The sequence below is a fragment of the Aquarana catesbeiana genome, linkage group LG03 (genome assembly GCF_042186555.1).
Source record: "Aquarana catesbeiana isolate 2022-GZ linkage group LG03, ASM4218655v1, whole genome shotgun sequence".
Lineage (NCBI taxonomy): Eukaryota > Metazoa > Chordata > Amphibia > Anura > Ranidae > Aquarana > Aquarana catesbeiana.
In genome coordinates this window covers 744,417,067-744,434,211 of record NC_133326.1, presented here as the reverse complement: position 1 = coordinate 744,434,211, position 17,145 = coordinate 744,417,067, and the positions used below count along the sequence as shown (strand labels likewise).

The following is a 17,145-nucleotide window of genomic DNA, read 5'->3' as shown; positions in this document are numbered from 1 at the left end:
ATGCTTTCAACGACAACGACACCCCTCTTCAAAGTGCCGACGTATAATGACGGTGGGCGGTCCGGAAGTGGTTAACTTGTAAGCAACAAATGTCAGAAAAAGGCATGAAGGGGTTAAATTTGTTACAATTGTAAATCGAAAATTCGGATACATTCAAATGACAAAAAAATTTCGGAACGAAACGAACCGCACGTCTAGTGGAAATGTTGGTTTCTTACCGCAACGTATGGGAATCCCATCCCAATGATGAAGTTTGACGTCCAGTTGGTACATCCAGCGATGGCCATGGCTGCAGGCCGAGGACCTTGACTAAAGAGTTCCGCCACAATGAACCACGGAATAGGACCAGGCCCCACCTCGAAGAACGCCACAAATCCAAAAATGGCGGCCATGCTGAGAGAGCTGATGGCAGGGATGGTTTCCTGGAGAGACGGGAGGAATCGAGGGGGAAAATAATGAGCTAAAACTTCTGGTGTCAAACGGCAACCCAACCAATTTTCTAAAACTGGAAACCAATGTAATCGCTTCTGGGAACAGTAAGTGGGTTCTCTTATAAATCGGCAAGATGAAGGTCTGCTTTGGTGCGGGAACCATGTCTGGCTTTACCTTATAACTCCCAACCCTGCCCCCCCCCCCCAGGAGACCCCCATGTACTTCTCACCTGTAGGACCATGGCCACCGTCATTAATAAGGCACAGAGGATCATTCCCGCTAGGCCCACCAGGTGCAGAGTCCGTCTTCCTGCCCTCTCCACAAGGAACAGCTGCAAAGAAAACAATGAGAGCCCAACAATCATGGAAGAGAACCAGAACTGTAGAGGTGGAGCGAGGCACAATTGGGGCCCTAGGCATGGTAGCAGCTTTGATCGACATTCATAAGAATTTATGTCTACAGAGAAGCCGTCTCATCTATATCGTCTGTACTGGTATGGCCCCACCCACCAGACACTAACTGCCTAGATTTGTCCAATGGCCTTTTGCTCTGGTTTACTGCAGGAGCCAGGTAGGTTATAACTGGGCCCCTGGCCCTTAGTTTGCCTTGTGGATGATTCAGCTCTGTGTGTGTAAGCTCGTTCGTGGCTGATGTTCTTTAAGGAGATTCTTTGGTGTCACACCAAAGATTTTCCTATATAAACCTTTCCACCAAACCATTCGCCAATAAACGGGGCGCTCCAACCTCAATGGCCCCCAAGATTACGGCTTGGTAACTAGAATACCGTGGAAGTTTCATTTTGGCTTTCTTCATTAAGTTAAATAATTTTGTTTCATCATATTCGTTATGTTAGAATGACTCGTTTTAGGAATTTGTTTCATATATTCGTTATTTTCAAATTGATTCGAATTGCGGAAGAAGTCTATATTCATTCTATTCAATTTTTTCTCTATTCTACTCTATTTTTTTCATTATCTATTCTGTTCTATTATTTTCATTTTCTAATCTGTTCTGTTCTTTTATGTTCTATTCTATTCTATTTGTTTCTGTTCTATAAAAGCAGCCCAAGTCGGAATCATCATCTTATTTCACTTTTATACCTTACTGTATTTATTGCACTATGTTTCCATTTCAAATCCATTTTCAAATTTGAATTTATATTTGAATTCGGATAATTTGTTTGGTTATAAAATTTTTATTATTTTGGATTCATTGAAATTGATTACTATTGTAAGTCGGAAAATTCACATACATCTGAATAATGAAAACTTCTTCCGAATTTCGATTAATAACAAAAACGAATCGCACGTGCCTGTTGGTAACGTGAGACCCAGGAAAATCGGTTTTGAAAAGGGGGAGGTGGAATAGTGTAGTAGTGTAGCACTCTTGTCCCAGCGTCTGCATATTCCACTAATAGTTGTCCTAAGAAGCTATATCACTCCTGTGGACCTTTTTTTTTTAAGCTTAGAAGGCATTAACGTTAGGCCCGCCCCCAAGGAGCCTCGCTTATCATTTTCGCTAAACTCCGAGCATTGCTGGCAGCTTGTGACCTCTGAGACCCGGAACTGCGATTGGTTCCAACTTTGTGCAACACAAGAGCTCCTTCCCAATATAAAAGCCAACCCAATCCTTTCTACGCCTTTCTTTTCTACCCAGCAGATCAGGAGAAAGAAGATCCCTCTGAAAACAATATTTCTGGTCAACATCGAGTCAGCCACATAGTTGAGGGAACTCTCATACAATAAGAAGTGACGTTGTGTAACCAGATGTTTGGTCATTGACATAGAGAATGGAGATAAATCTCTTCTCGTACCGACACCACCGTGAAGGCCGTGTTGACGATTCCTGCCCCAATCGTGGCGTAGATGGGCTGTTCCACTCCGGCTTTAGCAAAGATATCGGTGGAATAATAGAAGATCTGAGGAAAGACAATGGAAACCGATCAGATCTCAATCTCCTTCACATTACTGAGGGACTTTACACAGGACAGCGAGTGTAAAGACCCACCGCATTGATTCCGGAAAATTGTTGGGAGAGTTGGAGGATTATGGCCACAATCATGGGTTGCCGGTATTGTCTGATTCTGAAGATCTGCAGGATGGTGACTTTCTGTTCCATGTCCATCCGTCTCTTCTCTTCCTTCATCTCCGAGATGGCATCTGATACATCCATGAGACCAGTGAGACGCCGGAGACCTGGGGAAAGGAGGAGCGGGGATAAGACGTGTCAGGAGACCACCAAGCTTATTGTCACTGGTCCAAGCCATATGGTGACCCCACACTCCAATATACTCCACTCATACTGTGGTCAGTGTCCCCTCCTGCCCCTTATACTCAGTGCCGGGTCAAGCCCAGTGCAAGTATGCCAAACTGCACCCCCCCCAATATGAGTGTTTTGTGTCAGCAAAAATCCCCCCCACCCAAAAAATGTGGCACTAATCTGCATGATTACCCTCTAACCATAAATTCCCCCTCCTCCCAGTACAAATCCACCTCCTGCTGAACCCCCCCCCCCCCCCCCTGCCAGCACAAATCCCCCCCTCCAAAAAAAATGACCTCCAAGCACAAATCCACCACCCTTCAAATTTCCCCTCCAAGTACACATTCACGCCCCCCCCCCCACTCCAAATCCCCCTCCTAGCACAACTAACCTCCCCCCATCCCACTTCCTAGCACAAACTGCCCCCAATCATCTCTACTAGCACCCCGATCCCACTTCCTAGCACACACCACCCCCAATCATCCCTACTAGCACCCCCCCCCCCAAAAAAAAATAAAGAAAGAAATTGGGCACCAACCTCCACGATTACCCCCAAGAATGAATTCCCCAAATCCATCCCCCTGCTTAAATTTGCCCTCCCAGCACAAATCTCTGCCCCCTCATCCCCCCACCCAAAAAAATGTCCCCTCCAAGTACACATACTCCCCCCAAACTCCAAATCCCCCTCCTAGCACAAATCCTTCACCCCTCAAATTTCCCCTCAGAGTACACACTCTCCCCGCCCCCTTCTCCCAACACAATTCTCCCTTAATCACCACTCCTAGCACCCCCCCCCATTTTCCCGCCTAGAACAATTCTTACCCTCTGCTGCCCCCTCCCTCTCAAATTCCTCCTCCCAACACAAATGCCCTCCCCTCTAATTCTCACAGTGCCCCCCCCACCTCACATAATACCACAGTGCCCAGGGCACCTTCCCCTCCTGTCCACCCCTTGTTCTGGCCATGCTTATACAGGAGGGTGCCACTTACTGGTCTTGGCATGTCCCTCCTGCTCGCACACAATGTACAGGAAGCGGGGGCTCTCCGGACAAAATGGCAGCAGCACTGACTGCAGAGCAGCTGGGATCAGAGTCACCCAGAAGAGGACCGGCCACCGAGAGTTTGTGCCCAGGAACAAATCCAGACCCAGAACCTGAGAAACGAGACACAAAAAGGTGAAGAAAAGAGGTGGGGGAGATAATAAGGGCAGAGAGGGAGAACCATCCATCAGATTACCTGAGCCACAAGAATGCCGATGACCAGCGATAGCTGGTGGAGGGTGCCCAGCGCCCCTCGCAGGTGTGTTGGGGAAATTTCTCCTACATACATTGGAACCAACCCAGAGGCCAGACCTGGCATAACACAGAGAACGTTTTACCGAGATATCACGAGGAGGTGATGGAACAAATGCAGCAAAGAGAAAGACCAACAGATTTGTGTTACATTACATAACCAAGACTTATTAGAACACGCTCATAGTATGTGAGCCGGCCCTCAAACTATTTATAAAATGTGGCCACACACCCGCTATCCCGACAGCTGGCGATGTCATGTGACCACTCAGATCCGACCAAGTGAAAGTTGGCAATGTGGTGATGTCATGTGACCAATGTTGAGGAAGGTCTACAAGGACCTCTCTTGGACAATAGAGTCCAATAGGTGGCCTGCATTTTCATTGTACTGTGTGATATCTTCCGATGGTCTGTTTTCAACTTTCCTACCTGAATATACTCCAATAATGAACCTTCCCAGGATCATCATCTCATACGACTGGCTGATCTGACTTAGTCCCATCATGGCCCCACCAATGAAGGCAAAGATGTTATTCACAATCATGGCTCTCTTCCTGTTCAGGGATGGAAGAAAAGAAAAACAAACATGATCAGCACAGAAAACTGAGACTCCAGTTTCCAAATTTGATTGAAAGCTTCTGGTATAACTTGCACATCATTATAAGGATCTGTAATTCTGCTTAGCCAGTCTTGGAATGTACACAACTGACTGATCCAACTGCATGGCCAGGAAGATTATTTCCAGGATCACCTCAATGCTCACTGAACAATACGGGTTCAATGCTTAGTGAGGAGCTTGGAGGTGGAGGAGACACAGCAAACTACCATAAACCTGGAAATTAGTGTCCAATGCCTGGATGTACTGTTTGACAGGGGCCCCTAAACCAAAATATTGGCTGAATGGAAACACCAATTTTTTTTGGCATGTAAAAAGTAAATGTGATCTACCAAAACTAATTATGCATCGTCCTGGCTCCCCCTTCCGTCGTATTCTCCATATTCCTGAATCCCTTGTACATCGTCTTGGCTCTCCCCCTTCCCTCATTCTCCATATTCCCTGATCTTTGTGTACATTGTCCTGGATCCCTTTTCCCTCATACTCTCCATATTCCCTGATCTTTGTGTACATTGTCCTGGCTCCCCCTTCCCTCATTCTCCATATTCCCTGATCTCCGTGTACATTGTCCTGACTCCCCCTTCCCTTGTATTCTCCATATTCCCTGATCTTTGTGTACATTGTCCTGGCTCCCCCTTCCCCTGTACTCTCCATATTCCCTGATCTTTGTGTACATTGTCCTGGCTCCCCCTTCCCTCATTCTCCATATTCCCTGATCTCCGTGTACATTGTCCTGACTCCCCCTTCCCTCGTATTCTCCATATTCCCTGATCTCCATGTACATTGTCCTGACTCCCCCTTCCCTCGTATTCTCCATATTCCCTGATCTCCATGTACATTGTCCTGGCTCCCCCTTCCCTCATATTCTCCATATTACCTGATCTCCAAGTACATTGTCCTGGCTCCCCCTTCCCTCGTATTCTCCATATTCCCTGATCTCCAAGTACATTGTCCTGGCTCCCCCTTCCTTCGTATTCTCCATATTCCCTGATCTCCATGTACATTGTCCTGGCTCCCCCTTCCCTCATTCTCCATATTCCCTGATCTCCATGTACATTGTCCTGGCTCCCCCTTCCCTCGTATTCTCCATATTACCTGATCTCCAAGTACATTGTCCTGACTCCCCCTTCCCTCGTATTCTCCATATTCCCTGATCTCCATGTACATTGTCCTGGCTCCCCCTTCGCTCGTATTCTCCATATTCCCTGATCTCCGTGTACATTGTCCTGGCTCCCCCTTCCCTCGTATTCTCCATATTCCCTGATCTCCGTGTACATTGTCCTGGCCCCCCCCCTTCCCTCATATTCTCCATATTCCCTGATCTCCATGTACATTGTCCTGGCTGCCCCTTCCCTCATTCTCCATATTCCCCGATCTCCATGTACATTGTCCTGGCTCCCCCTTCCCTCGTATTCTCCATATTCCCCGATCTCCGTGTACATTGTCCTGGCTCCCCCTTCCCTCTTTCTCCATATTCCCTGATCTCCATGTACATTGTCCTGGCTCCCCCTTCCCTCATACTCTCCATATTCCCTGATCTCCGTGTACATTGTCCTGGCTCCCTCTTCCCTCGTATTCTCCATATTCCCTGATCTCCGTGTACATTGTCCTGGCTCCCCCTTCCCTCATACTCTCCATATTCCCTGATCTCCGTGTACATTGTCCTGGCTCCCCCTTCCCTCGTATTCTCCATATTCCCTGATCTCCGTGTACATTGTCCTGGCTCCCCCTTCCCTCGTATTCTCCTTATTCCCTGATCTCCATGTACATTGTCCTGGCTCCCCCTTCCCTCATTCTTCATATTCCCTGATCTCCATGTACATTGCCCTGGCTCCCTCTTCCCTCATTCTCCATATTCCCTGATCTCCATGTACATTGTCCTGGCTCCCTCTTCCCTCATTCTCCATATTCCCTGATCTCCATGTACATTGTCCTGACTCCCCCTTCCCTCGTATTCTCCATATTCCCTGATCTCCGTGTACATTGTCCTGGCTCCCTCTTCCCTCATTCTCCATATTCCCTGATCTCCATGTACATTGTCCTGGCTGCCCCTTCCCTCATTCTCCATATTCCCTGATCTCCGTGTACATTGTCCTGGCTCCCCCTTCCCTCATTCTCCATATTCCCTGATCTCCATGTACATTGTCCTGACTCCCCCTTCCCTCGTATTCTTCATATTCCCTGATCTCCATGTACATTGCCCTGGCTCCCTCTTCCCTCATTCTCCATATTCCCTGATCTCCGTGTACATTGCCCTGGCTCCCCCTTCCCTCATTCTCCATATTCCCTGATCTCCGTGTACATTGTCCTGACTCCCCCTTCCCTCGTATTCTCCATATTCCCTGATCTCCATGTACATTGTCCTGGCTCCCCCTTCCCTCGTATTCTCCATATTCCCTGATCTCTGTGTACATTGTCCTGACTCCCCCTTCCCTCGTATTCTCCATATTCCCTGATCTCCGTGTACATTGTCCTGGCTCCCCCATCCCTCCTATTCTCCATATTCCCTGATCTCCGTGTACATTGTCCTAGCTCCCCCTTCCCTCATTCTCCATATTCCCTGATCTCCGTGTACATTGTCCTGGCTCCCCCTTCCCTCGTATTCTCCATATTCCCTGATCTCCGTGTACATTGTCCTGACTCCCCCTTCCCTCATTCTCCATATTCCCTGATCTCCGTGTACATTGTCCTGGCTCCCCCATCCCTCCTATTCTCCATATTCCCTGATCTCCGTGTACATTGTCCTGGCTCCCCCTTCCCTCGTATTCTCCATATTCCCTGATCTCCGTGTACATTGTCCTGGCTCCCCCTTCCCTCGTATTCTCCATATTCCCTGATCTCCGTGTACATTGTCCTGGCTCCCCCTTCCCTCATTCTCCATATTCCCTGATCTCCGTGTACATTGTCCTGGCTCCCCCTTCCCTCATTCTCCATATTCCCTGATCTCCGTGTACATTGTCCTGGCTCCCTCTTCCCTCGTATTCTCCATATTCCCTGATCTCCGTATACATTGTCCTGGCTCCCCCTTCCCTCATTCTCCATATTCCCTGATCTCCGTGTACATTGTCCTGACTCCCCCTTCCCTCATTCTCCATATTCCCTGATCTCCGTGTACATTGTCCTGGCTCCCCCATCCCTCCTATTCTCCATATTCCCTGATCTCCGTGTACATTGTCCTGGCTCCCCCTTCCCTCGTATTCTCCATATTCCCTGATCTCCGTGTACATTGTCCTGGCTCCCCCTTCCCTCGTATTGTCCATATTCCCTGATCTCCGTGTACATTGTCCTGGCTCCCCCTTCCCTCATTCTCCATATTCCCTGATCTCCGTGTACATTGTCCTGGCTCCCCCTTCCCTCATTCTCCATATTCCCTGATCTCCGTGTACATTGTCCTGACTCCCCCTTCCCTCGTATTGTCCATATTCCCTGATCTCCGTGTACATTGTCCTGGCTCCCTCTTCCCTCGTATTCTCCATATTCCCTGATCTCCGTGTACATTGTCCTGGCTCCCCCTTCCCTCATTCTCCATATTCCCTGATCTCCGTGTACATTGTCCTGACTCCCCCTTCCCTCGTATTCTCCATATTCCCTGATCTCCATGTACATTGTCCTGGCTCCCCCTTCCCTCATTCTCCATATTCCCTTATCTCCGTGTACATTGTCCTGGCTCCCCCTTCCCTCATACTCTCCATATTCCCTGATCTCCGTGTACATTGTCCTGGCTCCCTCTTCCCTCATTCTCCATATTCCTTGATCTCCGTGTACATTGTCCTGGCTCCCCCTTCCCTCATTCTCCATATTCCCTGATCTCCGTGTACATTGTCCTGGCTCCCCCTTCCCTCATTCTCCATATTCCCTGATCTCCATGTACATTGTCCTGGCTCCCCCTTCCCTCGTATTCTCCATATTCCCTGATCTCCGTGTACATTGTCCTGGCTCCCCCATCCCTCCTATTCTCCATATTCCCTGATCTCCATGTACATTGTCCTGGCACCCCCTTCCCTCATTCTTCATATTCCCTGATCTCCGTGTACATTGTCCTGACTCCCCCTTCCCTCGTATTCTCCATATTCCCTGATCTCCGTGTACATTGTCCTGGCTCCCCCATCCCTCCTATTCTCCATATTCCCTGATCTCCATGTACATTGTCCTGGCACCCCCTTCCCTCATTCTTCATATTCCCTGATCTCCGTGTACATTGTCCTGACTCCCCCTTCCCTCGTATTCTCCATATTCCCTGATCTCCGTGTACATTGTCCTGACTCCCCCTTCCCTCGTATTCTCCATATTCCCTGATCTCCATGTACATTGTCCTGGCTCCCCCTTCCCTCGTATTCTCCATATTCCCTGATCTCTGTGTACATTGTCCTGACTCCCCCTTCCCTCGTATTCTCCATATTCCCTGATCTCCGTGTACATTGTCCTGGCTCCCCCATCCCTCCTATTCTCCATATTCCCTGATCTCCGTGTACATTGTCCTGGCTCCCCCTTCCCTCGTATTCTCCATATTCCCTGATCTCCGTGTACATTGTCCTGACTCCCCCTTCCCTCATTCTCCATATTCCCTGATCTCCGTGTACATTGTCCTGGCTCCCCCTTCCCTCATACTCTCCATATTCCCTGATCTCCGTGTACATTGTCCTGGCTCCCCCTTCCCTCGTATTCTCCATATTCCCTGATCTCCGTGTACATTGTCCTGGCTCCCCCATCCCTCCTATTCTCCATATTCCCTGATCTCCGTGTACATTGTCCTGGCCCCCCCCTTCCCTCATATTCTCCATATTCCCTGATCTCCATGCACATTGTCCTGGCTGCCCCTTCCCTCATTCTCCATATTCCCTGATCTCCGTGTACATTGTCCTGGCTCCCTCTTCCCTCGTATTCTCCATATTCCCTGATCTCCGTGTACATTGTCCTGGCTCCCCCTTCCCTCATTCTCCATATTCCCTGATCTCCGTGTACATTGTCCTGGCTCCCCCTTCCCTCGTATTGTCCATATTCCCTGATCTCCGTATACATTGTCCTGGCTCCCCCTTCCCTCATTCTCCATATTCCCTGATCTCCGTGTACATTGTCCTGGCTCCCTCTTCCCTCGTATTCTCCATATTCCCTGATCTCCGTGTACATTGTCCTGGCTCCCCCTTCCCTCATTCTCCATATTCCCTGATCTCCGTGTACATTGTCCTGACTCCCCCTTCCCTCATTGTCCATATTCCCTGATCTCCGTATACATTGTCCTGGCTCCCCCTTCACTCATTCTCCATATTCCCTGATCTCCGTGTACATTGTCCTGGCTCCCTCTTCCCTCGTATTCTCCATATTCCCTGATCTCCGTGTACATTGTCCTGGCTCCCCCTTCCCTCATTCTCCATATTCCCTGATCTCCGTGTACATTGTCCTGACTCCCCCTTCCCTTGTATTCTCCATATTCCCTGATCTCCGTGTACATTGTCCTGACTCCCCCTTCCCTCGTATTCTCCATATTCCCTGATCTCCATGTACATTGTCCTGGCTCCCCCTTCCCTCGTATTCTCCATATTCCCTGATCTCTGTGTACATTGTCCTGACTCCCCCTTCCCTCGTATTCTCCATATTCCCTGATCTCCGTGTACATTGTCCTGGCTCCCCCATTCCTCCTATTCTCCATATTCCCTGATCTCCGTGTACATTGTCCTTGCTCCCCCTTCCCTCGTATTCTCCATATTCCCTGATCTCCGTGTACATTGTCCTGACTCCCCCTTCCCTCGTATTCGCCATATTCCCTGATCTCCGTGTACATTGTCCTGGCTCCCCCTTCCCTCGTATTCTCCATATTCCCTGATCTCCATGTACATTGTCCTGGCTCCCCCTTCCCTCGTATTCTCCATATTCCCTGATCTCCGTGTACATTGTCCTGACTCCCCCTTCCCTCGTATTCTCCATATTCCCTGATCTCCGTGTACATTGTCCTGGCTCCCCCTTCCCTCCTATTCTCCATATTCCCTGATCTCCGTGTACATTGTCCTGACTCCCCCTTCCCTCATTCTCCATATTCCCTGATCTCCATGTACATTGTCCTGGCTCCCCCATCCTTCCTATTCTCCATATTCCCTGATCTCCGTGTACATTGTCCTGACTCCCCCTTCCCTCGTATTCTCCATATTCCCTGATCTCCGTGTACATTGTCCTGACTCCCCCATCCCTCCTATTCTCCATATTCCCTGATCTCCGTGTACATTGTCCTGGCTCCCCCTTCCCTCGTATTCTCCATATTCCCTGATCTCCGTGTACATTGTCCTGACTCCCCCTTCCCTCATTCTCCATATTCCCTGATCTCCGTGTACATTGTCCTGGCTCCCCCTTCCCTCGTATTCTCCATATTCCCTGATCTCCGTGTACATTGTCCTGGCTCCCCCTTCCCTCGTATTCTCCATATTCCCTGATCTCCGTGTACATTGTCCTGGCTCCCCCTTCCCTCGTATTCTCCATATTCCCTGATCTCCGTGTACATTGTCCTGGCTCCCCCTTCCCTCGTATTCTCCATATTCCCTGATCTCCATGTACATTGTCCTGGCTCCCCCTTCCCTCGTATTCTCCATATTCCCTGATCTCCATGTACATTGTCCTGGCTCCCACTTCCCTCGTACTCTCCATATTCCCTGATCTCCATGTACATTGTCCTGGCTCCCTCTTCCCTCATACTCTCCATATTCCCTGATCTTGGTGTACATTGTCCTGGCTCCCCCTTCCCTCATTCTCCATATTCCCTGATCTCCATGTACATTGTCCTGGCTCCCCCTTCCCTCGTATTCTCCATATTCCCTGATCTCCATGTACATTGTCCTGGCTCCCACTTCCCTCGTACTCTCCATATTCCCTGATCTCCATGTACATTGTCCTGGCTCCCCCTCCCCTCGTACTCTCCATATTCCCTGATCTCCATGTACATTGTCCTGGCTCCCTCTTCCCTCATACTCTCCATATTCCCTGATCTTGGTGTACATTGTCCTGGCTCCCCCTTCCCTCATTCTCCATATTCCCTGATCTCCATATACATTGTCCTGGCTCCCCCTTCCCTCGTATTCTCCATATTTTATAAATTCCATCCATATTATCCTGGCTGCCATATTCTTGTCAACCACAATCCTCACTTACCGTCCCAGCCACTGAGACACGACCCCGACACATAAAGAGGACACCATGCCACCAATAGAGAAAATGGCCACCGACAGCGCCCACAACGTCCGTAGGAGGCCGGTATCGATGGAATGAGACTCGGGACTGTTCCGACTGATGTACGATTCATTGTAGCTTTGTTCTATGATCTAAGAGACAAATCACGGGGTAAAGATAATGAAGAATACAGCCTGCATCCCCCCCATTGTATAGGAAGTCAGCAGTGTGTGGGCAAATATCTTCCCCTCAGAACTTTCATAGCTTCTTATTGATCGGCTGACACTATAAACAGGTCAAGTGATTTGTATTTTAATGGTATCACGTCTTTCATTTCTGCATTACAAACACAGAAAGCTTGCAGCTGCTTCTCCCATAATCCGTGATCCCAGGACTTTGCTGTCCCCGTGTTTTGTGTCACACAATGTGACATTTCCGGCACTGCGATAACTGAATGTCCTTGTAATGTAGACACTCGCTTCACACCTCCTATAACTTTTATATTGCTCACCAGGGCTCGGCCCAGCCAATGCCTCTTCTTGAGGGTAGGGGCCTTCTCCTAATACTCCGGGGACAGGAGGCCCTCTCCTCATACTGTGGGGACAGGAGGCCCTCTCCTCATACTCCCGGGGACAGGAGGCCCTCTCCTCATACTCCCAGGGACAGGAGGCCCTCTCCTCATACTCCCAGGGACAGGAGGCCCTCTCCTCATACTCCCGGGGACAGGAGGCCCTCTCCTCATACTCTCGGGGACAGGAGGCCCTCTCCTCATACTCCCGGGGACAGGAGGCCCTCTCCTCATACTCCCGGGGACAGGAGGCCTTCTCCTCATACTCCGGGGACGGGAGGCCCTCTCCTCATACTCCCAGGGACGGGAGGCCCTCTCCTCATACCCCGGGGACGGGAGGCCCTCTCCTCATACCCCGGGGACGGGAGGCCCTCTCCTCATACCCCGGGGACGGGAGGCCCTCTCCTCATACTCCCGGGGACGGAAGGCCCTCTCCTCATACTCCCGGGGACGGAAGGCCCTCTCCTCATACTCCCGGGGACGGAAGGCCCTCTCCTCATACTCCCGGGGACGGAAGGCCCTCTCATACTCCCGGGGACGGGAGGCCCTCTCCTCATACTCCCGGGGACGGGAGGCCCTCTCCTCATACTCCCGGGGACGGGAGGCCCTCTCCTCATACTCCCGGGGACGGGAGGCCCTCTCCTCATACTCCCGGGGACGGGAGGCCCTCTCCTCATACTCCCGGGGACGGGAGGCCCTCTCCTCATACTCCCGGGGACGGTAGGCCCTCTCCTCATACTCCCGGGGACGGTAGGCCCTCTCCTCATACTCCCGGGGACGGTAGGCCCTCTCCTCATACTCCCGGGGACGGTAGGCCCTCTCCTCATACTCCCGGGGACGGTAGGCCCTCTCCTCATACTCCCGGGGACGGTAGGCCCTCTCCCCATACTCCCGGGGACGGTAGGCCCTCTCCCCATACTCCCGGGGACGGTAGGCCCTCTCCTCATACTCCCGGGGACGGTAGGCCCTCTCCTCATACTCCCGGGGACGGGAGGCCCTCTCCTCATACTCCCGGGGACGGGAGGCCCTCTCCTCATACTCCCGGGGACGGGAGGCCCTCTCCTCATACTCCCGGGGACGGGAGGCCCTCTCCTCATACTCCCGGGGACAGGGGCCCTCTCCTCATACTCCCGGGGACAGGGGCCCTCTCCTCATACTCCCGGGGACAGGGCCCCTCTCCTCATACTCCCGGGGACGGGAGGCCCTCTCCTCATACTCCCGGGGACACCAGAGTCCGCAGCATTCCCCTTTACATCAGGGTCCACAGAGTTCCCACTTTCACTGTAATGGGGGAATCCTGCAGACTCTGGTGTAAGGGGGAACTCTGTGAAGTCTTGTGTAAGAGGGGGCTCTAGTGACCAGAGACCCCCTTACATCAGAATTCCCTCTTTACATCACGGTCTGAAGGGGAACGCTGTGGACTATAATGTAAAGGGGAACGCTGTGGAATCTGATGAAAGGGGGATCACTGTGGACTCTGATGTAAAGGGGATCTCTGTGGACTGTAATGTAAAGGGGAACTCTGGGGACTCTGATGTAAGGGTGAACTTTGTGGACTGAGATGTAAAGGGTGAACTCTGGGGACTCTGATGTAAGGGTGAACTTTGTGGACTGTAATGTAAGGGGAACTCTGTGGACTGTAATGTAAAGGGGAACGCTGTGGAATCTGATGAAAGGGGCATCACTGTGGACTCTGATGTAAAGGGGAACACTGTGGACTGTAATGTAAAGGGGAACTCTGGGGACTCTGATGTAAGGGTGAACTTTGTGGACTGAGATGTAAAGGGGATCTCTGTGGACTATGATATAAGGGGGATCTCTGTGGACTCTGATGTAAGGGGATCTCTGTGGACTGTAATGTAAAGGGGAACTCTGGGGACTCTGATGTAAGGAAGAACTTTGTGGACTGAGATGTAAAGGGGAACGCTGTGGAATCTGATGAAAGGGGGTTCGCTGTGGACTGTGATGTAAAGGGGAACTCTGAGGACTCTAATGTAAGAAGAACTCTAATCTAAGGTGGGGGAGGGGGGTCATGGGGGCTTTGCTGATCAGACACTCCCTGACATCAGAGTTTCCCTTTACACCAAAGTCCAACAGTTGCTGGTTTTAATGAAGTCCTTTTATAGGGTTGGCCCAGTCAGTCCTTTTTGTTTGCATGAATGCATATGCAATGGAAGCATTTAATTTTTAAAAACTGGTCCTTTGTCCTGAGGTTTATGTGTGTCTGTGAGGCTGTCAGTTACATAGTAGGTAAGAATGAATAAAGACAAATAGTCCATCCAGTTCAACCTGTGTAGGTGTACGTGTGTCAGTGTCGATAATTGTTTCCCATATCCCTGTATGTTGTGGCCAGGCTGATAGACACTGGTGTCCAACACTTACAAAGCTGCATGACCAGGGTGGCACCATCTTCTGTGGCCGTACACCCAACCTTTATCATCTACTTCTTCAGCAGCCATTGCAAAGAGAACCTGTTACCACAGCCAATGTTTATTATCAGAGGTGGAGACCCTCAACCCTGGAAGGCTTTGTGTAGCCTGACCTCCCTATAGAAGTCTCGGCTTACTCGTTGCCTGGACTGGCCCCTGGATTGCGTATGGACGATGGAGATGGATGGACAATCACAGCGTACACACAAAGACCAAATGTTCCACACAGATCGCTCACTATAGGACCAGCTGTTTGATAAGGGCTTCTGGCTGTAAATGACTGTACAATGTCTGCAGGATAGCAAAGAACACCAAATATAATATCCAATAATAACGAGCAATGCTCCCACTAACACATGTCCATCTTTCATGTGTCAGGACAATCTGAGGGACCAAGCCACAACCTCATTATAAAATGTATCCTACAGCTACAATCAGCCCCGTCCCTCCAATTTCTCACATTACACCTCTACTCTTCAATGGCCTGGGGGGGTCGGCGCCCTACACCTCTACTCCACTCTGCAATGACCAGATGGTGAGGGTAAGCACATTGCACCACCACTCTACTCTACAATGGTCCGAGGGTCAGAATATTAGGCAGGCCATAGATTATGCCATTTTCTTTTCTTCCACCACAGTTGGAAGGATAGAAAATTGCTCAATTCCCTCTTCAACACAGTCAACGTTGATGGGGGAATATCTCTCTCAGTGCTATTGTACTCTGCCAGTGGAGAGCCTTCCTCATGCCCCAATCAAGAAGAAGAGCTTCTGGATGGGGGAGCTCTTCAAACATCATCAGCACACCACAAAGAAGAAGAAAAGCCTCTGACATCCAAAATGGAGGAAGGGAATGTGGCATGGAGCCACCAGAGGCTGCTGGATGGAACAGGCCAACCTGGGACATTACATATGTGAGCTCCATCCTGGCAGGTGGGGGGGGGGGGCTTTGTGAAGGAAATGGATTTGTTCCAATTCATTAATCTCTGTTCATCTCCCAGGATTTCCTCTCTGCTCCGCTTCCCCAGAGAAATCCATCTCCTGTTAGATTTCACCAATGTGGAGAACCTGTCTCCTATTCCCACCTTCCGAGCCTACACCTACAATACACACACACATATATATATATATATATATATACACACATCACCTCATTGTTGGCCTCACGTGTTACATAGTTACATTCCTGGTTGAAAAAAGACACAAGTCCATCTAGTTCAGCCAGTAAAAAACTTCCATATACACCATCCTTACCCACAGTTGATCCAGAGGAAAGCAAACAACCCCCAAAAAAATGATCCAATTCACTCCAGTGGGGGGAAAAAAAATTCTTCCTGATCCAAGGAGGCAATTGGATATTCCCTGGATCAATAATCGGATATTCCCTGGATGAACAATCGGCTATCCCATGGATCAAAAATCGGATATTCCCTGGATCAACAATTGGATATTCCCGGGATCAATAATCGGATATTCCATGGATCAACAATCGGATATCCCATGGATCAACAATCGGATATCCCATGGATCAACAATTGGCTATCCCGTGGATACATAATCGGCTATCCCATGGATCAACAATCGGATATCCCATGGATCAACAATCGGATATTCCCTGGATCAATAATCGGATATCCCATGGATCAATGATCAGATATTCCCTGAATCTCCTACCCCTGGCGTTATTACTTCTAACCTCGTTATTGCACCCTGGGGGTGGGACTGGTCTTTCTTCAAAAAAAATTAAATAAAAAAATATCAGAAAAAGCAACTGAAATCTGCCAATGGAAGAGTCAGATTCACTTATGATTATAAACATGAATTCACAAGATCAATTACGAATGGTTGAAAACCAGCCAATCAGAAACCCCCAACCTGAACTTTTGACGTCAGATTCCTGGAATCGTGCGACTTACCTTGTTACCACCTCCAGATATGAGACACAAAACACATGACATACCCCGATAATATGAGGTATGACAGTACACTATACCATGGCGCAGTACAATGTTATCATCAGATGGGGCACCAGGTATGACATCACTCAGGAATATGATGTCATAGGATATCGGGATGTGGACTGTCTAAGCTCACAGGTTGTACCAGGATCCGGATGGGGGAAGGAGAGTCCTTGTTGGTACCATCCTCCTTCTGGGCCCCCCTCTCCCCCTTGTTTCTAATTCTTACCGAATTCTCACCTACCTTTTGGGGTGCATTTATGACTCCAATGTTGTATCCAAACTGGAATGAGCCCAGGATGGCGGTGAAGACTGACAGGACCAGAGTCTTGGTGACGGCAGTTCGGACCACCACCTGCTGCGAAAGAACCAAGAGAGTCCACCTGTGACCACAACGTCTCCAAAGTACAACAATGGTGACACCCTCCCCCACAGACACACAC

General features: G+C 49.8%; 1 protein-coding gene across 5 annotated transcripts in view; it reads right to left on the bottom strand.

Annotated features, from left to right (window-relative positions):
• SLC2A4 (solute carrier family 2 member 4) overlaps window positions 1-17,145 on the bottom strand; it is a 52,094-nt gene that overhangs the window by 2,681 nt on the left and 32,268 nt on the right. For 3 of the 5 annotated variants that reach the window (XM_073623505.1, XM_073623503.1, XM_073623504.1), the window contains exons 3-11: window positions 16,947-17,060; window positions 11,733-11,902; window positions 4,412-4,536; window positions 3,927-4,042; window positions 3,681-3,843; window positions 2,440-2,627; window positions 2,246-2,350; window positions 662-763; window positions 219-422 (exon numbers count right to left, since the gene is read on the bottom strand). In XM_073623505.1, coding sequence (XP_073479606.1) covers window positions 219-422; window positions 662-763; window positions 2,246-2,350; window positions 2,440-2,627; window positions 3,681-3,843; window positions 3,927-4,042; window positions 4,412-4,536; window positions 11,733-11,902; window positions 16,947-17,060 — 1,287 coding nt within the window. The remainder of the gene's footprint in view (window positions 1-218; window positions 423-661; window positions 764-2,245; window positions 2,351-2,439; window positions 2,628-3,680; window positions 3,844-3,926; window positions 4,043-4,411; window positions 4,537-11,732; window positions 11,903-16,946; window positions 17,061-17,145) is intronic. The other 2 variants (XM_073623506.1, XM_073623507.1) reach the window with 1 other exon arrangement.